Genomic DNA, 23057 nt, shown 5'->3' on the forward strand with positions numbered 1-23057 from the left:
AAATAATTTACTGTATAAGACGGTCAGGTTTTCGGTCAAAAGAGAAACAAAAATATTGGAGAAAGATAGTCCGGGTGACGGACATTTCAAAACAATTGTTTAGTTTATAAAGTATATATATAAAAATAATAACAATAAAAATATGAGGAAATATACATGTAGGTAGACTGGAAACAACTTGCTAATAAATATAACCAGGTTTGATATAAGTTCTCAATATAGATCTAGACACGTAAATTGTTATGTGCCCTGCTACAATTTATGTAAATCCTCTCAGCCAGAAATCGCATGGTGGTTACACAAGACTACGACACTAGGTGGAAGCTAGTGGAGAAAACCGAAACCCCATACACAGTGGTTGCTCCGCAGAACTAATGGTTAGTTATTTATTAGTACTATATTAATATCAAAATAAAACAACCAAAACATCTATATTCAATACATAATATTCTAATTAGAAGTGTAGTGTAACAATGGTTAATTGTTTTTTGTACACATTGAATTTTAAATTTTTCATTATTATAATATTAAAATTAGACACTCTATTTGTTACATTTATTTAGATCTATACCAAATATTATTATTAAGTTATTAACATAATTATTTTAAATAAATTCTGATTGTTTTGCTATTTTCATACAACTCTATGAGAACATTATTTAAGTCACTATGTTACATATCGGATATTCTTCTCTTATTGACTGCGGTTGTGTTCGAAAAATAAGTGCTTGTGGAGCTAGACTTTCATACAGAACTTTTCTATTTGAACACATTTCTTGCCGTTTTTTTTAAAAGAAAGAACTATATTATTCCATAGAGAATGAAACCATCTGACGGAAACAATGTCTAACCCATTAAGTGTAAATATTAACTCGAACGTGTTTGTAACTGAGCTTCTCGTTTTTACAAAATCACGAACAAATCACTCTATTTTATACAATTTCATCCTAAGCACAAAGTATTACGATTAATCTCAAATAGGAACACACTTATATATTTACTTCTTAGATCTGAGTCCGATGATTCTGACAGTGAATGTTTCATCTCCACAAATTGTGTATATGAAAATGAAAATCTTGATCGTTTCAACACATGAAGAGTCAAGGTTTCAGTACAATTGTAAGAAGTATTGTTTCATCAACAAAAATTGTACAAGAAGGGGGATTTCGTCATTGGTTACACTATCAGCCCAGCTCAAGTTTGGTCCTCTCCGTCGCCTAGTTTTTAAGAGGAGCTCTGACAGCATTCATTACGATATATGTGCATCGTCCATTCTGACAAAGGGTCTATCTCAGTTTTTATATTTTCATGATCAGCACACTCATCTTTAAAAACAGACCACAGTTGCCTTGATTGGATCGTCTTTTCCAACTGAAGTCTGCCATTATTGCTCCAAATATCCAACAGAGGATCTTTCTCTGTCTTCTCTTTCCGATTATTTTTCTCTGTTCTTCTATTTATATTTAATATTAGTTCCTGTTCACAGCTTTTGACGTAATCCACGTTTCTGAATCATATGAGAGTATTGACAGAATAAATACCATGATAAGATTTATAACAGAAGCCCAAAATAATACCAGTTAGCAGTCGAAATCCTCATCCTTGCCTTTAATTCTGGTTATTATTTTGTATCACCAGCGATTTCAGTTGAACAAAATCCACTACCTTTTCAAATTTATAGGAACTTATCATTATGGTTCCTTCTAGACCTCCAGAAACCACACACGTTGATTCTATTTTGACAATTGGTACATGAAATTTTCGATTTATCTTCTCTCTCAATTGATTTATTGCAGCTTTTACAAATCACCATCTTGATTATTAAAAAAAAAGGAATAAAATTAGTGAAGTTTAAAGGACTAGAAAAGGTAAATAATAATTATAACAAGGTAACAGTTAGTTTGATTACACTGCCACTTACGGATAAAGTGCTCAGCCAAACAAATGCCCACTCCAGTCCACCTGTACTCAGCAACCAGTATCTTCAATATTCACTATTTTATGGCTATTTTCTCCGGAAAAATATAATGTAATATGTCATTTTCTAAATCATTTGCTGATATTAGTTGGTTCAGCCTTTAGAAGCTTCGGATAAAAAAAAACTGTTTTTAAGAAGATATCACAGCTTTGATTGAAAATTGACGTATTTGAACAAAAAAAGTTTTGATTTTATTTCAAATTTATCGCAGACTTTTCAAAAGCTATTTGAGTTACGAATTAACTCTTGGTCGACCGAAAAATCTATGAACTATTTCAAACAAAAGTAATAACAAACAAAATTAAAGAATTTTTTTAGTTAGATGTGTCAATATTCAAGCGAAGTAACGATGTTTTCTCAAGTGTTACTAAGAAATATAAGTTTCTACAATGTCGACTTGTAATTAACAGAATAGCTCTTTGTTACAAGCTTCATAACCTCCACAGATAATTTCAAAACATTAAAGCATGTCAATTGCTAAGTATATGGAAATTTAACCACTTCAGTATTTTCTTAGTTAATTAAAATTTTACTGACTGCGAAGTCTAGAATAATACTAGACCAATCTGCTAATGTCTATGAATTACTTTTTCTAGAATATTTCTCTTAGTTTTTTTTCTATTAACTTGAAAATGGAAGTATGTACTGGTTTAGCTGCTAGAACGATGAAGTGTGAATTAAATGTTTTAAGCAAAGCAGATGGTTCTGCAATTCTCTCTCAAGGTAATACTTGATCTAAGATCTATTTGTTGTTTTTAGCCATTCTCATACATTTATTTATTGAAAATAGTTTTGATGTTTTCAATTAGTTATTTGCTGAATTAAGGGTGTTTAGTATAGTGATAAAGATACCAAATAATTTAGAAGAGTAAATTTATTAAAACTTAAGTTTAATTATTGGCAATTGTTTTAAGTTGTCATTTTGGATATACAGTAATTTGTGTACTTCCTGCTTGGTGTTGGGCACTGTTTAATTGATTATCTGTAAGGTCTTTGGTGACAATGATTCTGCGGGGTAAAGCCATTACAAGTTGAGAGTTCATCTCTTGAGCTATAAGAATCCAACAGTTATATATCTTCTGTAAAATTATTAGTTTCAAGCCATTAGGTTATGAGTTGTTAAACATTGCTTACTATTCTGTAGCTCTACACTATAGTGCTGACCTGTTGTTAGGAATCTATATTTAAATTCTTAAATTAACATTTTAAATAAACAATATTATAATAAAAAACTCACCGTAATCCCCCACTTGGGCTGGGTGCAGATCGAGACACAGTTTCTTTGACACGTGTTATGAAAATAGTGGATGGTCACAGTTTTCCTCTTGTGCTTTCCTACCTCTCAATGTACACCTGGTCTTAGCCTGGTAGAAGCTCATTTTCTTGAAAATTGAAAGAGACAGAGTGTGAAGAGAGAAAAACACTTCATTAAAAATGTTGTGCTTTCCAATTGCATTGTGTTGCCTCATACACAACATACTTAACAGTGAAGAACAATTTATGTTTGAAACCTATTAATATAAATGGTCACAGCATACAATCATATAAATAGTCACATTATAATTTTTTTTTTTAATTATGTGCTAAAGTTATACATGATTTTCTTTTTATTGTTTATTTATATCTTTCCTTCATATATTTCAATTTTTTTTCTAACTTTTTATCATTCCTTCCTTATATAAGTTTTGGTGAATTGTTTTAAGTGGGAGATTGCTTACTGTTAATGATGTTTTATAATTATTTAAAATTATTTTTTAAGGTAATACTGTGGTATTAGCTGCTTTATATGGACCTTTAGAAGTGAAACATCAAAAAGTTCAAAATGATGCCATACCAGTTTTTGTCACCTACAGATCGAAGTCAGGGAAGCAAGGTAACTGTTAAAGTTTATTTTAAATATTTTTTCTTTAGATGATCTTCTAATTTACATTAATAAATTTACTTAGTTATTAAATTCAAGAAGTCTATAAAAAAACAGCCATACTTTACTAACATTTTTGTTTCGTTCATCTACCTAATCAAAAATTAAAATATTACCATATTTTCTGATCTGGAAAAACAATGAAGGAACTGTAAAATATTATTAAATTGGCTCGTCTCAGTCGGCTCAAAAAATATGTACTAGAAGATTGTAAATCGGCATAATAGTATTTACAAAATTCCTCTCTTGGCAAATTTTTAAGTATAATTATGTTGACTGACGAACATAGTAAATGCATTTTTGATCTTATCAACCCAAACTCACTTTTATAATCTTTACAATTGCATCATTTTTCTTCAGGACCAATGATTTTCTATTATTAAATTATTACTGCAGTATATTATTTCATTTAACTTAATGTTAACTTTTATTTAATATAACTATTACCACTTATCTCCATTGTTTATGTATTTTTATAAATTATTTTGTACAGGAGTATATGATAAGACAATCGAATCTATTATTCAAAGTTCATGTGAAGCGTTAATATTTGCTAAATCATTTTGTCGTCATGAGATCTCCATTATGATTCAAGAAATGCAAGACTCAGGATCTGTGAGTATACTAGTTTATAATTTTTTTAATTTATATATTTAGTTCTCTGTTGAATTTTTACTGCTAAAAAGGTATTAATAGTAACTTCGAAAAATAATTTAATTATTACTTTTTGATTTATGAATTATAAATGAGTTAGCCTATGTTGTCTCACTAAATTTTCTCCTAGCCATAAAAGAGTTCATTATCTTGGTTTAACAGATGCTTCATGGGTTCACTCAACCTAATAATGGTAGCATCAGAAATCGTTGGCACATAACTCAATGCTCAACATAGTAAAAAGTTGTTAAAAAATATTGTGCATTTATTTACTCACACTTCACATCAATTAATTTACTTTTTGTTTTATTTAGTAGACATAAACTATTTTATTTGTTTTATGTGTAATTGATAATTAAAATTAATATTTTGAACTATTTTTGTGGTTTTAATTTGTATAAAGAATTATCGAAAAATTTTAATGAAAAAAAAAAATGAAATGTTATCACAAACAACTCACTTAAATATTACCAAGGATAACAAATCAAAGATAAAACCGCTAAACTTAAAAATATTTAAATTATATTTAATGTATTTTTAAATGTTATTGTTTCATCTTTTAGTTGTAAATAATTATGATATATTATAATAATGGTTGGTAATATTGATGTGTGATATTTATTTATAGATTATGTTGACTTAGAAATGGACACTATAGATGTTTTAAAGTTTGTTAGATTGAATGAATAAAATTTGTAATGTATTATTTGTCTTCCAAAAAAATTAAACAACAAATAATTGGAGAAACTTTTTGAAAAGATATCAATTGCTGGATTACAAATTACAAGTTTTCACTTGATAGTTCAGTGCAATCTGTTGATGTATGAGAAAACTCTTCTAATGATAATTGCAGTAAGGTCCTGATTCTTTTGCGATTAAATACCAATGTTACTGCAAATTTTTAAACCTTTGTAATTGTCCGATTTGATTTTTTCAATATTTATCGCTATAATTGTCACTTAGTGGCTCTGTATAAGTAAATCAATTTATCAGGTTTAGACTAGAGATTTAAAAAAGAGTGTCAAAGCGTCTTATAAAAAGAGCATTACAAATCTTATATAGATATTTTGAGATGTCAAATATTGATAATTCTGGCTTATTTGATCAAATTTTTACTATTTGAAGCGAGAAACACCATAAAACTCGTAGCACTCAAATACAAACCAATATAACTCATTTTTTTAAGCCATAAGTTTTGTATTGTTTTCAATTCAGAAGTATGTACATATAAAAAATACATACATAGAATAAAAGTACAATACAAAGTCCCAATAAGCTAATTAACTTTACTGTAAAACTCTTTATTATATGTACAACATTTTCACACAATACTAACTTTCTAGCTAGCGGTTTTTGAAGTATGCAAGGACCGTTTATTGAAGATAAGTATCCTTAACCACTTGATGATTTCTGTAGTATTTACTCACCTCGGTGCAGTATTTCTCATACATGCCACCAACAGTACTTGTGGTCACCTATTATCTATGCAAGTTTCCAACACTAATAATGTTTATTTTGTCCAATTATGTTTATTTTGCCTAGTGGATTGGACAAAATACCCACCCTGTCTGTCATGCTTGTAATCTGGCCTTTGGTAGAAACACTTTGTATTTCCTTGGTATAATACATTTCGTCCACCAGTTTTTATGAATATTGTTGTAATCTAGAATTAAATTTGTAATAATAATAACTGAAACTTTATTTGTCAGATGTTGGCTGCTGCTATCAATGCTGCCTGTCTAGCTGTGATAAACTCGGGGCTGGAAATGAGCTGTCTTGTGGCTGCAGTAACGTGTGCTGTAGACGAAGGCAATAATTTCATCTTAGATCCCGATAAGAAAGTGACGGAGGTAATTATCCTTTATTCATTTAACCTGTCTTTTGGTCTTATTCTTTAATAGATTTGTAATTCTCTTGACAGTGATCCTCAATCAAACACAAACAGATGTTCTCAAATACTAGCTCATGATGGTTGTTAAAGCCCAAAAGTTTAGTTTAATTTTTAATTTCCAAATGCGTTTTTATTTTGTTAATTATAAGTTTATTTATTTTTAACTTGAGTTACTTTGTATTTAAATCTGTTATATAAAATAAGGGATATAAGGTTTATTGTAGTGTGTGTGTATACATAAATACATTGTTGAGGTGTAGCATGTGTACAAAAATACCGAAGGCAGTGGACCATGGTATAGTTGCTGATAAGGCAGTGGGCAGTGAGTATTTAAGAGGCATTGGAGTGGTCTGGGATCCAGCCATTTTCTCTCACCGACTCACCAGCCACTGTTCATTCAACCTGTGTTTGTAGCTATCTAGTTTGAGTTCTCAGCCACTTATGCACCGCCATTATTGTTCAATCAATCTGTGTTCGGTGCTGCCTGGTTTTTTGATTTCTCACTCACTGACACACGGCCATTATTGAGTCAACCTGTGTTTTGGGGTATCCTCTTGCGAACGGCCCTCACCCATTATATTTCAACCTGTTTTATCATTACTAGCATGAAGGTGGCCATCTTGAGTGAGATATATTAGACTGAAGATGTATTGTTGATATGCGCATATTGAAACCCATGGCCACCTACTGTGAGTGATTATTTTTTCACCAAACCTCAAGTTTTGTTTTTTTGTTTCAAATCATTAAAAGACTTAATTATTTCTTTATTAAAATTGAAATAAGTTTTTAGTTTGTATACTAATATAAATATTTTACTGCTTTATAATTTATGTAAATTTGTATATGATAATTTCTTTTATTTTCATTTCCTTGTATTTTGTTGTCATTAAATCTTTATATATCACTTGTAAGGTTATTTTTATTATTATTTCTTTTTTCTTCATTATTATTTTTTTTTTTTTATGACATTATTTTCAGGTCCTCCATTTTTTTAACCTAACCCGCAAATCTTTATAATCTGGGGAAGAGATAGGTTTTTTATAATATAGATAGGTTTTTCAATCACGAAAGACCCCACGCCCCAACAATGATATAAAACATTTTTATTTTGTTCCAGACAGCGAAAATAGTGATTACTCTTGGATTTGAAAACGTTAAGTACAACATAGTAGCAGCTCATGTTGAAGGAGAATGCAGCTTGGAAATTTATGAAAAAGCAGTTTTGATTTGTAAATCAGCTGTTCAAAATCTTTTCGACTACTATAAAAGTATTGTAAAGAAATATGCCAGCACTCTATGAGTAGTTTTTGTAATTAAGTGTTGTAAATATTTTTTGTTAATAAATATTTTTAATTAATTAATGGTAATTTTGTTTGTCACTTCTGTTTGACCCATTTAGCTTAAAATATTTGTACAGAATTTATTGCAAAGAGTTGTCTTGGGACTTGATCATAAATCATATTTTAGGATTAGATAACTTTATTTATTGGGCAGAATTTATAATTGATATCAATTACTAAAAGTTATAAGTTGAAAAGGATTAATTTAGAAAAATTAAAATAAAAAAGTTTAACTTCTTTGTCCTTTAATTGAATACAATATTCTTGAACTATACTGAGTCACTTTGTTATTATACTTGTTATCTGGTGGTAGAACGCTTACTAGAATAATCAAAGAGTAATCAAGGAGAAGAAAAAGGAAAAATAGATAACACAACGTAAAAACTTGTGCTTTTTTTTTTATTACCAGATCGGCCTGAAGGGTTTTACATTTAACCATTTGAGTTTCTTTTGATGACTTGTTGGTTCAGTATCAGACAAAAAGATCCCTAACTATTTACAATGTTACAGTAATAATCTATTAATAAATAAGTTAGTAAAAAAAAAAAAATAGTTATAAGAATTATAATTATGTATATGCATGATTGACCATATTATTTCAAATTATGAAGAAGATGGTCAGGGATGTGGTCAAAATATAACAACAAATAGTTAACTATTTTATAACTATAAATATAATGAAAGGTGTGGAAGAAAAAGTAAATGATAAGTAACGTCTAAAATAATAAAAACATTTATTAAGCCTGTTGCTAAAGCCACCTCAAATTGACAATGTCTTTTTGTTGAAAAGCTTTAAAAGAACAAAACAACTAGCTGGTTCGGATATAAACATTTATTTGGTTAATATAACATTTATAAAACTTAAACTAAAATAATGAATACAAGTAAACAAAACATCTTAAACAAAATAAAACTAGCTAAATATATTATGAAGATGAAAATAAACTAATTTACAAAAACAAACAAACAATATAAAATAAATACTGGTCAATGAAAGGTTTGTCCATTTCGATAGGTCAGAGGAAGATATTTTGCTTGTCAAGATGTGTAGGTCGCAGCTCTGTATCTAAATACACCGCTGCAATGGTCCAAGGTTGGTTACACATTGTCATGGCCACTAATTAGCTGGAACTCAACTAAAAACGAAGCTGGTTGGTCCGTTGCTAGGCGACCTCTTAGCAACGATTATCAATTCTTTGCAACTGTCTCTATTACCTAATTAACAACACAAATAAAATACACATTTTTCTTCTCAAATAACTAAATTCCAGTTAAAATAATATGAATAAAATAAATGTAATTAAATTAAATCACAATTTTTGATTGTTCCATGGCTCCTCCCGTTCCAATAATCCACTGGCGTAAGTCAACCAAGTTTACAACTTTCATTGGACCCCTCACCAAACCTTATAATGCCAAAAGGCAATCCAAGGTATCCCAGCTATAAATACCAATTAAAATCTTTTCAGGAGGGTACGAAAAAAAAAAAAATTAACTACTAATCCAACTGTTAATATTTTATGTTTTTTTAGCCCTGATGAAGACCTGAAATTCAGTTTGAAACAGCACAAATAAATGTTTTTTGTTAATTTGTGTTTATCTGCCGACCACAACCTCTGACCATCTTCTTATATAAATATTAACTTTTGAATGCACTTCATAATTGGATTTCCAAATTTATTTGTTAATTATTTTCCTTTATTTTTATGTTTCTCTTAGTGTTGTTATCTCTTTTTTGTATTGTTAGAGTTTAGCCCTGTTAGACCTAAAATTCAGGCACAAATAAATAAGTTTCTTGTTTATTTGTGTTTACTTTTCTGACCGCATCCCCTGACCGAACAGTCAACTATTATCACCTCCTTGTTAATATTTACCGCTATCTTATCAATAAAAGTTATTTTCATCCTACAGGAACTTAATAGGTCAATATTTTTCCATACTTCAATAAATATGGGAGCAGGTTCTTCAAATTCTATATTTTACTAAACTTTATGTTTAGAGATTCAGAATAAGCAGGAGAAACCTGTTAAATAAATGCTTAGTCCTATAAGGCATTGTCTGAAATAAGAGTTATTAGTTTCACACATTCAACAGGGGAGAAATTCTGATGTGCTAAAAAAGTCAAAATATGTACATAAATATGCATTTATTTTAAATAAATATACTATAAAAACATAAATATTTTAATATAAAAAAATTAAAATGAGAAAATTAAACCTAAAAAGTAAATAAAATACCATAAACAATTGTTTAATGAATAAAACAAGATTTAAAAAAATGTACATTTAATCAAAATGGTTATTATAATTGTACATACTCATCTTTCTCATCACAATACATTCGAAAGTGAGATATGCATCTTTACATTTTAAAAAACCAATCAATGACCATTGATATATAAAAAATTTATAAATATGTAAAATAAATTGGGAAATATAAAATACATCAAATTGTAAAAATGGTGAACATTTAAAAATATGTGAAATTAAAAATATCACAAATGTTGCCAGAAAGAATAAACATTAAAACAAACAGAGCTTGAAACATAAATTTCATGGGGGATTCAGTTAGAAAATCTGATTTATTTTTAATAGAAAATCTCTGTCCCTGTTTAAATTTTTTATTTTTAAAAATAATCTAAATTTTAATAACTTCTGGTAAAACTTGTTTTATTTAAGCCATTAAACGGGAAACAATTATAAGGAATTACCGATGCAGAACAAAAGGCAGCCATATCTAAGAAATAATATAATTGTTGACTTAAAAATTATAATATGCACTAGCTATTTAATGAATTTTATATTATTAATCCAAATCTTCATGTACAAAATATAAAATAAATTATAATCACATAACTGTTATCACAGATTTGTTTCCTGATTATTTTCATGAGCGATAATCTATTTCTTTATACATATGAGAAGATTGCTGGGAAGAGATTATTTTTATTCAATTACACGGATTTCCCATCTCTTCCAAGCAGCCCTGACGAAGACTACAAATTTTGGCCGAAACGTTGGCACTAATAAATAATTTTTTTACTTATTGTTTTATTTTCTGACCGAACCCTAACCATCTTCTCATATATATTATCCACACTCATCATCATCATCTATTTCTTTATTAAGATGTAGATAGTTGACCGTAGATTAATGATTGGAGAAGTTTGTCGGGGGCTGCGGTCAGCAAAGAACAACTAAAATATATTGCCATGTAAAAATAATATTAAAAATCATCAATATTTTGTATAATTCTAAATTTATTTGTATACTATTCCTTTTCAATTGTATGTTGCTCTAAATGTTGTTGTTATCTCTTTTGTTCTATAGCCCTGATGAAGATCTGAAACTCAGGTCGAAACGTCGGCATAAAATAAATAAATATGGTTTTGTTTATTTATGTTGTTCTTTGCTGACCGCACCCTCGACAAACTTCTCCAATCTATTTCTTTAATTGGAAAGCTTATTTTCTCATTTGTTCAAGAATAATTTCATTATATTTTTATTTTGAAAATTAAGACATATAATTACCATCATCAATAAAAACTTAATAGCTTAAAAATTGGGCTCCATGAGATATGAAGTGAGTAAGTTCAATAATTTCTTGCACCTCAGGTTTACTCGTTATCATAATTGTGTAACTGTTCTTATATAAAAACAATTATCTAATTAACTTACATTTTTTTTTTAATATACAAATTAGTCAAGACTGAACAATTGAAAGTTTTTGTTTTTCTATGATATCTTCTAGAGATAGCTGCATCATTTCGTCTTCATTTTCCATCGAACAAATAACACAGTTTTCATTAGGTGATTCATACATAGCAGTCAACTTTTCACTCATCCTAAAATATTATTAAAAATAATTGTTGACAACATGGATGATCATAAGAATTGAAAATAATATATGTTAATTATTCTTAAGGCTATGGAATTCTAATATATAAAGAGCAACTTTTGTTTGTTTGTACTTGATGCAATGCCACACTGTTCATCCGATTCTGGTGGGGCTTTTTGCTAAATGAGCAGGATATTCCTGGGAAGGTTATAGGCTGTCCCATTTTTTCATTAAAAATAAAATTGATAACAAAATTAAGCAATTTTGGTGCATACCTCAAAAAGTATATAATGTTTATATGATTATTGTATGTCAATCGATTTCCCTCTTTCTGATGAAAAAGAAAAAAATATTAATGATTCTATTAAATGATTGTTTATTCGCTAAAAACTAAAATATATTTATAATGAGTATTTCAGTAAAATAGGTCAACAAAATTTTTTTTTAGGAAAAAACATAAAAAACATTTTTAGTGTACTCTGAAATACCATTTTTTGAAGATATAATTTTTCACCTTGATTTATTTGAAATTTTTTTTTTTAATATTCCAGAGACCATTGTTTATATAATTTTTATGAAAACTCCTCTGCATTTTATTCAATTCCTACATTTATACAACCGCTGGAAAGCTTAATGTCTCCTCTACTAACCTACATTAACAAAGTTTAGATTTGATACCCATATAAAGGCGAAATATTAGTTTCAAATAAAGAAAAACTTTTCAAACATTTTATTTTATATCTCCGACTCTAATTTGTTTAATTAGACCCGGTTGGTGCCCTTTGTTGCAGTTTATAGAGCCCTAAAAGAAACCACTGTCGAATTTGTTGTAGATTGGTCGAGTCATGTTGAATTTAATTCTTTATTTATTTTTCATAAGAAATGGAAGGCCAATTCAGGCGAAAATTTTGGGCCAAAAACTTTTATTTTCCGATTTTTTTTTTTAATTCATATTTAAAGGTTTCTCGATGTGCTAAAAACAACTACCAACTTTGTTTCACTTCTAAAAAATCTTGTATCACACTTTGATAGGTCACTCAGTCTGAATTGTTTCAGTACAGTACTAATATTGAAGCACAATGTGAGTTAATAAATAAAAACTATTCATTATTTTATGTAGTATATATAAGACAATATCATACATGATCAAATTGTTATAAAAAACAATTATATAACAAAGTTAGCTATTACTATTTATGTTACTATAGTTACAGCCTTATCACTTCATCTACATATTAATTGATATCAAAGTTTGAATAGTGTTCAATTAATCTATATATACATCCTCAAATATAGCAATAGCGAAGCATTGCTGAGTCTGCTAGTTAACTACAAATGTTTAATGATTCTTCTTATAGAGTAATAAAAAATCTTCCATATATGAACTTTCCTTTATTCTATTAACTAATTAATTATTTTAATAACATGCTAGTTTAATTGCAGTTTTGGGATATTCCTCCATTCTCAGGATGTTTAATAAAAACATTATAACCTAGCTAATAACTCTTATATATGCTTATTATCTATTAATTTATCTAATGTCTATAAAATCTATTATTTAAACTATCCTTAGTTATATATATATTGTTTATACTTGCCCACGCTCAGCGGAGAAGGGGGTGAGTTAAAGGAAAACAATAAAAAAAAAAGTATAATCGCCAAAAGGGAAAAAAGACAAAACAATAAAGAATAAATTGCTCCTTAGGACCCACGTTATTTTTTCCTTGGAAATAACGAAAACCCCAAAACAATATGCCCAAAATATACCCTTATATAAATAATAATCGAATTATAACCACTGGTGAATACCTTTACATGTAAATAACAGAAAACCTAGGGGTGTTACCTTCCACCTGTTGAATTATCGAAATATTAAGTAAACATAATAAAAAAAACATAGGTAAAATTAAAAAGTTGAAAGCAGTGTACATGCATAAGAATGAACAGAACTATATGTACAAAAGTTTAATGATAAGAAGAAATATATGTACACAGAATGAAAAAGGAAAGAAAAGGATTCATCAACTATTATTTACATTACTGCAAAAAGGAATATAAAAGTGATATTAAAATAAAATTTAGTTTGAACCCCACGTAGTCTTTGGGTGTACTCCTGGCAGAACACAAGGTTGTCCAATATTTCCATTCCGGTCACCGTGTCACCAGAATTATAGAGATATAATCTCTAACGATGTAATGCCACAACTCTCTTATCCAGGACGTGCTGAAGATTCCCCTTCACGAAACCAAAGCCCCCTCGTCTAAACGTATCGCTTGTGTTTTTGTTTTCCCCCATAATCCCTTTTGTCTACGTAGATATCGCCAGTGTTTTTATCTTACCATGGGAATCTTAACAGAGTCCTCGGACTATTTGGGCAAAATTGTAAGGATGTGATTATAATTTGGAATACAATTTTCTTATGTTTTTTTAACTTTCCACACCTATCTATTCAGGTAATTGATAAAACAAATGATTAATAAATTCTACATTATCTCATGGGAATGAGGTAGCTAGGTGAGTAAGGTACTACACTAGTATCTGCTGAGCGAATCAGCTGTGGGTTTGGGAACTCTTAAGAGAAACACCAAGCTTCTGTAAAGTAAATTCCCTCAATTGGGGGAAAAACTGGTAGTTGAACATTTAACTCTTGGCAGGACCGTTGTTCAAAAAACAGTACTTTCTTACAAAGTACCCCTTAAGGTATTTGATTGTATTTCATTACCAATTTTTTAAAAATATACTCGTATACCCTGAGATACTACAGAAGTTATTGTTGGCAATTTCTCCATTTCTAAAATAGGAGGACAAATCCCTCTCTTTTTACTTGATTGGTACATAAACCGTAAGTTCTCATTTCCTTCTTTCTTTCTTTTTTCTATAAACAATAACCTCCTAATTAAAAAACCATTGGATGCCCATTTTATTTTACTTGAAAGTGTCATGGTTGGGGAATCGTTGATTTAATATTCTTTCAATATAAGCAGGTGTTATCAGAGCCTCACTATGTACATACCAACTCATTTATCAAAATGCCTTTTGTCAATGCTATCCAGAGCAGTTCCATTATAATCCAGACTTAACAATATAATATACATAGGTATAAATTTTTATGACTAAATAAGATGTTTTACAACACAATTCAAAACTACTAGCAAACCATACAGAATTTGTGACAGAAAACTGCACTACACTGCCTAAGGGTCTGCTGACAGTATTGAATCATGTTAGAAAACAAACATAGTAAAATTTTTTTACCAGTAATTCCCTTGTGATTTAATTTCTGAATTATTATAACTTTTCACAATACAAAATAAGAGTGTGAGTCTTGACTGAAAATGTGGGTTTCAATAATAAATATACAGTATGTAAGATATAAAAAATAAATCAGTTAATGCTTCTCTGATACTCACAGTTTTTTGGTAGCTTGTAAGGCTCTATCATGGCAAAGTTCAAATCCATTTTTAAAACCAATGTCAAACCCAATTTGGAAATTCTTGTCTCTTCCAGCTTCAAAACCTTCTCTGAATCCATCCTATAATAACATATGTATTATATATATGTGTGAATCGTAATGTAATATGTTCAAGACAAAATATTTAAAGTACTTTTTCTATAGCTTCCATTGATTTAATCCATGTTTTTTGGCTTAAAACAATCTCTTCCGAATCACTCATATTTTATATAAAACTGTCAATAATTCCCAAAAGACAAAGTTTAAAACAATGTAAACCATCAATATTTCACCGCTAGTTCAAAATACAACAATAGGAAGGTTAATTTTTGGTTCACTTTCGAAACGTCAAAAGTGCGTTATATACATCGATTCATTATATAAAGTATGATATTTGTATAAAGATTTTTCGGCTCTTTGGGTTAGATGTTGAATATAACGAGAAAAAAAATTTCTAGAGGCCGTTTTGTAAATAAAGCAATATTTAATATGTCTTCTTCATTACTATGTTTAGTAAAATTATTAAAAAATAATCATGATTTAAATCGATTGTTAAAAGCCTAGACGGAGGTTATATATATTTGATTCAATTTAGTTGCCCATTTTGTGTAATAGAGCATTCATTTTATAGCCTGTTTTACTTATGTTAAAAAATATTATCTTAGCTATTGGGTTAAGATTAACTAATCCATTTTATCAAGGCAATTTAAAATGGATGGTTTAATGACAGCATTTGACTGCAAACAGTATTCTTCTAGAATAGAAACCAAACCGCTTCCAAGATTAACAAGATATCTAAGATCTTTTACACGACTAGAACCAAGAAAGGATCTTATTGATAATGCCTCTGTCAAACCTTTGGAAAGACACAAGTAAATTATCATTTAGTTCATGGTTTAATCCTAATTAATTTAAAATTCTAGATTAACATGTATGGAAGTTTTTTAATTTTAAGTATTTTAAATATTTCTGTTAAAAATAAACCAATTTTTTCATTATAAATCAGGATTAGAAATGTTATCTTTGAAGAGCTAATATCTCATCCCTTCCATCTTCTACCCTCAAAACTTTCCTTTAACCATTTTTGTACTCACATAACGGTATTGGATGTCCTATATCTCCATGATATTATATTTGAATTGAAAAATATAATCAAGTAAATTACTTTAACACACACAGTCCTTAAGTTGGTACTTATACCTTATATTTTATTTCTCTGTCCTGTCAAATTTACTAATGAGGTGTAGATAGTTGACCGTAGATTAATAGTTGGAGAAGATGGTCGGGGGGTGCGGTCAGTAAGAAGAACATAAATAAACAAAAATCATTTGTTCATGCTAATGTTTCGACCTAAAACTATGGTCGAGCATGAATAAATAATATTTGTATATTTATGTTCTTATTGACTTTTTTTTTCTTTACCAAATGAATACCTAAATTTCATTAAGTTGTGTGTTTTAATCTCTGATTACACTCCTGACTAACTTCTTTAATACCTATTTATTTGTTCCTGGTCATAATCTAAATTACACATTGTAAACTAGGCAGTTAGTACCTTTCATTTTGGTAATTGTATTTTAATTGAATAATTTTCTCTAGAATAATGTTTTATTTGGAATTATAACAAGAAAAAGTCTTCATTGCTCTAAATCATTATTAAGTATCTTTTAAAGAACAAAAAACATATATTATTTTATACTGAAGGCATAAGGGAATCATATCATTTATAGTTACTGTGAAAGAGTGGATTGTAATATTTATGCTTAAAGATTACAATATAAATATCAATTATAATCTTTAAGTTAAAAAATAAAAGAAAAGATTATAATTCAAATATTGATTATAATTTTTATGGGAGCAGTTTAGGGAGCGAGGTAACCTGATATAAATCTTGCTGTGCTTAATGTACCAGTTTCAATTGATGGCTTAGTACAGTAGATTTTGTATTGAAAGATAATTAGTTAGTATTATCATTATGGAATAGCTCAATGAGTAAGGAGCTGTATTACTATCTTTTCTGGACCCAGGTTTGAAGCTAGCTGGGGCAGATATTTATTTACTCTGTTACTTGACACTGAAGGTTTGGAAGCCCTTCTGGAGCATACCCATCCTCTGTAAAGTGGCTATCCTTAGTTAGATTAAAAACATGGTTGTTGAGAGTGATCATAAACAAATAAACTTGTCTTACTGTTGTTCAAGAATCAGTACTTCCTTACAAAGTATTGAACACCTGACCCTCTGTTGGCTGTTGCAGTACCGGCCATATTGGGAAACAGAGCTTCCTGTTTCCACTCAAGACTAAAAATTGAGTCCCTGGCATTAAGTCATTAAGAACACTATCAGTTCAAGAATCTGGTACCTCTTTCGATACAAAGAGGTTTATAAATAAATAAACTAGTTTATTTATTTACATGGTGTGAGTACTTCAACTTGTCTACCATAAATTCTGTAAAACCTGAGTTAAGTTAATTCAGTTAGTTCCACAACATACTTCAACTAGATAACTATTGGCAATGATTGATGTATCATTTAAAAAAATTGATAAGTTAATTATTAGAAAAAATAACTCCATTTTATGACTGGATAAGTTCACGTTCTAGTCTTTCCTTAAAATAGCTGAAGTATCGTAATAAAAAATATATATCTCCTCCTAGTGCTATGGTCCTTGAAGGAGCCTTCCCTACTATTTTCCTTCATTCATCGTGGTCCCCTGCCACTCCTCTCCAATGTCTCATATCCAGTGACTTCAAGTCTTCCTCCACATCGTTCATCCATTGTTGTCTAGGCCTGCCTCTTCCCCTTTTTCCTTCTGTACGTTCTTCCAATATTTGTTTTGGGAGTCTTTTGTGATTCATGCGATAAACGTGACCCATCCATCTTATCCCCTTTATGATGCAAGTAACTATATCAGGTTTCCCCATGAAGGTCCTTTATTTCTGCATAGGTTTTATGTGTTAGTGACTTCCTTCTTTGGTCAGGCCGCATATTCTCAGAATATTTCTCTCCCATGTAATCAGCAACCTCTCCTGCTGCTTGGTTAGGGTTCATGCCTCACTACCTTACATGAAAATGGTATGTATTTGCTTTATACCCTTATTTTAAGGATTCAGGGTTTCTCTCTATTTTGGAATACCTCCAGGAGCACCAGTAACATTTATTTCCGTTCCTGATTCTTGTCCTTATTTCCTCTTCTATCTTGTTGACATTGGTTAAATCTGTTCCTAGATATTTAAACTTATCGATCCTTTCAAAACTACTTCCCCCTTGTATAAGACATCCACTTGCCGAAAAAATATGTATATTTTTTATAATTTTTAATTGATTAATATGTTGGTACACTGATCCTAATACTTTCAAAAACAATTTTCAGCAAATTTTCATGGCCTGATCTTAAGAAGATAATTGAAGGACATTCGTGTATGTCACCACAAGTATCCAGTGACCTCTCTCATTTACAAGAACTAGCAAAAACAATCTGTGGTATGTAGTATTTTATTTATTGGAAATATTAATTTTAAAAATAATAAATAAATAATAATGTAAGAAAATGGTCAGGGTTGCGGTCAAAAAAGAACAAATAGTTTTTAACTGTTAGAAATCAAGAAAGTTAAAATTAATCGATACGTGGTCATAAAATCGATAGCATTCTCATATTCTGCATATTTCATGATATATAAAGGGACCCTAACATGTTAGAAATCAAGAAATTTAAAATAAATCGATACGCGATAACTAAATCGATATTATTTTCATATTCTACATATCCCAAAACATAAAAATGGACCCTTATATGTTAGAAATCAGAAAAGTTAAAATTAATCAATATGCGATCATAAAATATATTTATGTATAGCTGTAAGACAAAAAATGTCATCTTTATACAAATACAAACGTATTCGGATGGTTAATCATTTAATTTTTTCGAATAAGAGATTATTTTTCTATAAAATGGACGAATACAAAAGTATTCAAATGGTTATTCGAATTGTTTTGCCCGAATAATTGATTATGCATGTAAAACAATGACAAATGAAAAAGTATTCGGATGGTTGATCATATGTTTTTGTACGAATAATTGATTATTCGAGTAGAAAATTCACGAATAAAAAGTAATCGGACGGTTGATCATATTTTTTTGTACGAATAATTGATTATTCGAGTAGAAAATTCAGGAATAAAAAAGTATTTGTCTCTTGTCATTCAAATAATATTTGCCCAACTCTGAGTCAAAATATCTTGAAGGAGATCATAACACCAAAAATGGAAGGGGGGGGCTTCCTAGACCCTAAGACGTTCTGAATTATCGACGTTCTTATCTATCTTGCCTTAGAAACATTTACTAAATGGGGAAGAGGAGACTTAAGTTAAAAAATTATTTTATTTATATTATTTATTGACATTTATAACTGTATTTACAGAAAAATAGTTCTAGTAAATTTGATGTTAGATCATAATGGTGTGATTCAGGCTCTCTAGTGAAACTACTAATGGGTAAAACTCTAATAATATTTCTACTTCAGAAAGTCTCGAGGCCATCTTCTTTTCAGGCGCGTTGGAAGATTGTTTGGAATGTAAGAGGAAGATAGGTTAGAAACTAGTGGGTTTGGTGATTAGTGATCTTATACTGGAAGGATTGATATCTGGTTCGGGCTAGATCGGTTGCATATGGAATATTGCGATCTTTATGGATGATTTTATTTGTGACAAAGTAAGGAGCATTGAGGATTTTACGAAGGGTTTTGGATTGTAAGGATTGGAAATGAGGAGAATATGAAGGTTTAGTGGAGCCCCAAAGCCCAAATCCATATTTTTTTTCTAATGGATTGGAAGTTTAGACCGTTTGTCTAAGTTGTAATAGTCAGAACCATGAAGTTTTCAGTCTTGTATGAGGATTCCAAGTTAGTCATTTGCCCAGATGAAGTCTAAGGTAGTGGATCTATTCTACAGGGTTTAACATTATTAAAGTATACTGTGGGGCAGTCGGCAGGTTTACGACAAAGAGTAAAGGTGATTTGATGGGATTTATTTTGATCCTCCAATTTCGAAACCATTCTTCGAGGGTTGTGATGTGGATTGGAGAGTTTGGGATGCAATTAAAGAGTTATTATTATCTGCGAGCACACATGTGTCATCGGTATACGTGGTGAGGATAGTGTTAGGATTGGTTAGGATGCCAGTTGTATAGACGGTGTAGAGGATGGGATCGAGGATATTGCTTTGAGGAATATCAGCCAAAAAATTATTAAAATCGAACAAGACATGAGGTTTTCCTTGTTGTTTGTTGGTCCTTGTATTATTTTTGGTGTTACAATTTCCTTTGAGTAATAAATAATAAGCTTTAATATTATAAATAAACTTTAATTTAGGTTTGAGAATTGGAGTCATTTGGTGTGATTTCTATTGTAATTGTATCTCCTCTGGTTTCATCCTTGTATTTCTCAAGATGATCTCTTTATTCTTCTTTTATTCATAATTTTTCTCATGTACTTTATAATAGTATTATTATCCATAACCATTTTTCTTCTTTTTCTTTTGTCGGTCCAAGACTCCTGTTGGAGTCCTATATTGATCCATAACCATTTACCTTCCACCAATATTTAACAGTTTTGATATATCATTCAATAATTATTATTTTTGTTGTAGGTGGAGAACAAAAATTAGTTGATGAAACTGCGATATTTATTTTTCGCCTTTTTATGGATAAGAAAAAGGCTCTTAATAAACATTGTACTCTTATTAAACAATTATATGGCAATGTTAGCTTTACCACTGTTAACCAGATCTGTTCGGTATGTGCTTATTATTATTTTTTTTTTTTTCATTTTGTTGTAAATGTTTTATTCAGTGTTGCTCATGAAAATATATATTTAAATAATATTCTTATATTTTGTTAAGATAAATACTGTATTATTTAATTTTATTTATCCTTGGGAAAAGTCCCCATATAAATAGAGTTGACCATAATGTATTTAATATTCCATGTTTATAAGTAATTATGTTCAAGAGGAAAACAATTCTGCCTCGATACGGATAAAAATAAACGATTAAACAATCAAAATAATAATGACAAAATATCTTCTATATCCATAGGACCAGAATATGCATATGATTATTCCATAAAAAAATAGAATTGATGGTATATGGTGTTCTATAGATGGGTGAATACAACTTGATGTAAATAAATACTATATCTGAGATATCAAATAAAATAATTTCATTTAAAAAAAAAAAAAAGATAATGGCAGGAACAAGAAATAGAGGTGAAAAAAATATGAATTTATATTATATATAAGTGGAGAAGATGTTCGGGGGATGCGGTCAGCAAAAAAACACAAATAAACAAAAAATTATTTATTCATGTCGAAGTTTCGACATGAATTTCAGGGCTATAAAACAAAAAGAGCTAACAACCATCATTCAGAGAAACATAAAAATAAACAATAAACTAACAAATTTGGAAATATACATAACAATGAATTTAAATTAAAAAATCAATTAATATCAATTATTAATCAACTATTTTTTATTTTCAATTCATTGTTCTGTATATTTCCAAGATATGTTAGTTTATTTTTATATTTTTCTGAATGATGGTTGTTATCCCTTTTTGTTTTATAGCTCTGATGAAGACCTGAAATTCAGGTCGAAACGTCAGCAGGAATAAATAATTTTTTGTTTATTCGTGTTTTTTTTTACTGATCGCACCCTCCGACCATCTTCTCCACTTATTAATCTACGGTCAACTATCTACACCTCATAATGTAATTATAGTGTAAAATTCTGAAGATAGGACAAAACATGAGTTTTGAATGCCTAACGTTTTGTCTAACCTCACCATCCTCCAGGGCAATCTTATCTATAAATTCATAGCCTAACATGTTACTATTAAAAATTTTGCCGACTATTCTGCCCAGATCTAATAGTCTTAGTCAAATTAACCTATTTTTTTTCTCTTTTTCATTTAATTTAAAAACTTTTCATTTCAAATTATGTTATAATATTATCACTTATTTATGAACAATGTTAGTCAGGATGGCCAGGTTGGCCGAAACGTTAAGACTTTTAAAGTATTAATAAATAGTGTTTGTGACTTAAATGGATACAATTTATTTTATTTAAAAAATGAATTTATATGTTTTATTTGATTCAAGTGCATATTTTAGTGATTATGCTGAGAATTAACTTTTAGATTGATCGAGCTGTTCAGTTTCGTGTGCTATGTAACAAATGCAGAAATAGAAATGAATTTTTTTTATAACAAAAAAATGAGTAGATCTTAATTATTCGCTGATCTGGGTTCTATTGTGTTGGGTGATATGTGGTAGATATTGTTGTCGATAGTCTTTGTAAATCTGGCAGCTTACTAATATATAAATAAGGTTTTCGGACATTTTTAATTTGCATATAGTGTGTTTGTTAAATGGTTTGACTATGTCCATGTACATTTGGTCCATTAATGTAATTTTGATGTTTACTTGAGAGTCCGAATGCTGCATACAATGCTTTTATAGTGCTCACTATTCTTTAAAATTTTTAAAAATTTTTATTTTTTCTTAATTTAATGTAAGTATTTATTCTAACATCGTTTTAAAAGTTAAAGTTGAATTTCAAAAATTTTGTTTCAATTTACTGCTACGTTCTATTAAAATTACCAGTTAGTCACCTTAGTTTGTTTTAATTTTAATAATTTTTTTTTTAGGTTGTAAATCAAGTTATCGATGAGCTAACTGATGAGTGTATTGATAAAATCAAACAGGGATTTGAAAATAAAAGTGATGACGATCGCCAAAATGAGAAATCACTCTGGGGAGGCCATATTATATTTAATCCACCTACGAAATGGATCCCTCCAGACACAAGCTTTCTTACCGATCTTAATCAACAAAAAAATATTATAGAAAATTTTTCAATGGTATATAATAAACCTGTTGAAAAAGAAGAAGTATCTGGAGATAAAGGATTAGTATGTTTATTTCTTATATAA

General features: G+C 29.3%; 3 protein-coding genes across 4 annotated transcripts in view; 2 read left to right on the plus strand and 1 right to left on the minus strand.

Moving 5' to 3' along the window:
- Window positions 1–2020: 2020 nt before the first annotated feature.
- Rrp46 (exosome complex component Rrp46) lies at window positions 2021–7801 on the plus strand. Its single transcript, XM_014416985.3, has 5 exons — window positions 2021–2701; window positions 3738–3851; window positions 4393–4514; window positions 6263–6403; window positions 7562–7801. The coding sequence occupies exons 1-5, from the start codon at window positions 2611–2613 to the stop codon at window positions 7742–7744; spliced, it is 651 nt and encodes a 216-aa protein (XP_014272471.1). The 5' UTR covers window positions 2021–2610; the 3' UTR covers window positions 7745–7801.
- A 95-nt stretch (window positions 7802–7896) lies between these two features.
- LOC106678483 (uncharacterized) lies at window positions 7897–15407 on the minus strand. 2 transcript variants are annotated; one of them, XM_014417003.3, is made up of 4 exons: window positions 15228–15407; window positions 15033–15154; window positions 11462–11628; window positions 7897–8999 (listed from the first exon to the last, which is right to left on the minus strand). In XM_014417003.3, exons 1-3 carry the CDS (start codon window positions 15294–15296, stop codon window positions 11487–11489), a joined length of 333 nt encoding a protein of 110 aa, XP_014272489.1. In that variant the 5' UTR covers window positions 15297–15407; the 3' UTR covers window positions 7897–8999; window positions 11462–11486. The 2 variants fall into 2 exon arrangements, with proteins under 2 accessions (XP_014272489.1, XP_014272488.1); XM_014417002.3 differs by lacking the exon at window positions 7897–8999 and having other exon boundaries at window positions 9916–11628; window positions 15228–15406.
- Window positions 15408–15635: 228 nt separating this feature from the next.
- The window catches only part of obe (obelus), a 61151-nt gene continuing 53729 nt past the window's right edge, over window positions 15636–23057 (plus strand). Inside the window, exons 1-4 of the mRNA XM_014417041.3 lie at window positions 15636–15945; window positions 18444–18553; window positions 20717–20862; window positions 22773–23036. Of these exons, the coding sequence (XP_014272527.1) occupies window positions 15785–15945; window positions 18444–18553; window positions 20717–20862; window positions 22773–23036 (681 nt within the window). The 5' untranslated portion in view covers window positions 15636–15784. The remainder of the gene's footprint in view (window positions 15946–18443; window positions 18554–20716; window positions 20863–22772; window positions 23037–23057) is intronic.

The sequence above is a fragment of the Halyomorpha halys genome, unplaced genomic scaffold, assembly GCF_000696795.3.
Source record: "Halyomorpha halys isolate HHAL.00 unplaced genomic scaffold, Hhal_1.1 Scaffold145.1, whole genome shotgun sequence".
Classification (NCBI taxonomy): Eukaryota; Metazoa; Arthropoda; class Insecta; order Hemiptera; family Pentatomidae; genus Halyomorpha; species Halyomorpha halys.

Bases quoted from the DNA above. Each gene is read 5' to 3' on its own strand.
- Rrp46 (XM_014416985.3), top strand. From the start codon at position 2,611: ATGGAAGTATGTACTGGTTTAGCTGCTAGAACGATGAAGTGTGAATTA. The intron at 4,515-6,262 runs GTGAGTATACTA...TTTATTTGTCAG, and splicing joins AAATGCAAGACTCAGGATCT to ATGTTGGCTGCTGCTATCAA. The intron at 6,404-7,561 runs GTAATTATCCTT...ATTTTGTTCCAG, and splicing joins CCGATAAGAAAGTGACGGAG to ACAGCGAAAATAGTGATTAC.
- LOC106678483 (XM_014417003.3), bottom strand. From the start codon at position 15,296: ATGAGTGATTCGGAAGAGATTGTTTTAAGCCAAAAAACATGGATTAAA. The intron at 15,155-15,227 runs GTACTTTAAATA...ATGTTATTATAG, and splicing joins CAATGGAAGCTATAGAAAAA to GATGGATTCAGAGAAGGTTT. The intron at 11,629-15,032 runs GTGAGTATCAGA...ATAATATTTTAG, and splicing joins TTACAAGCTACCAAAAAACT to GATGAGTGAAAAGTTGACTG.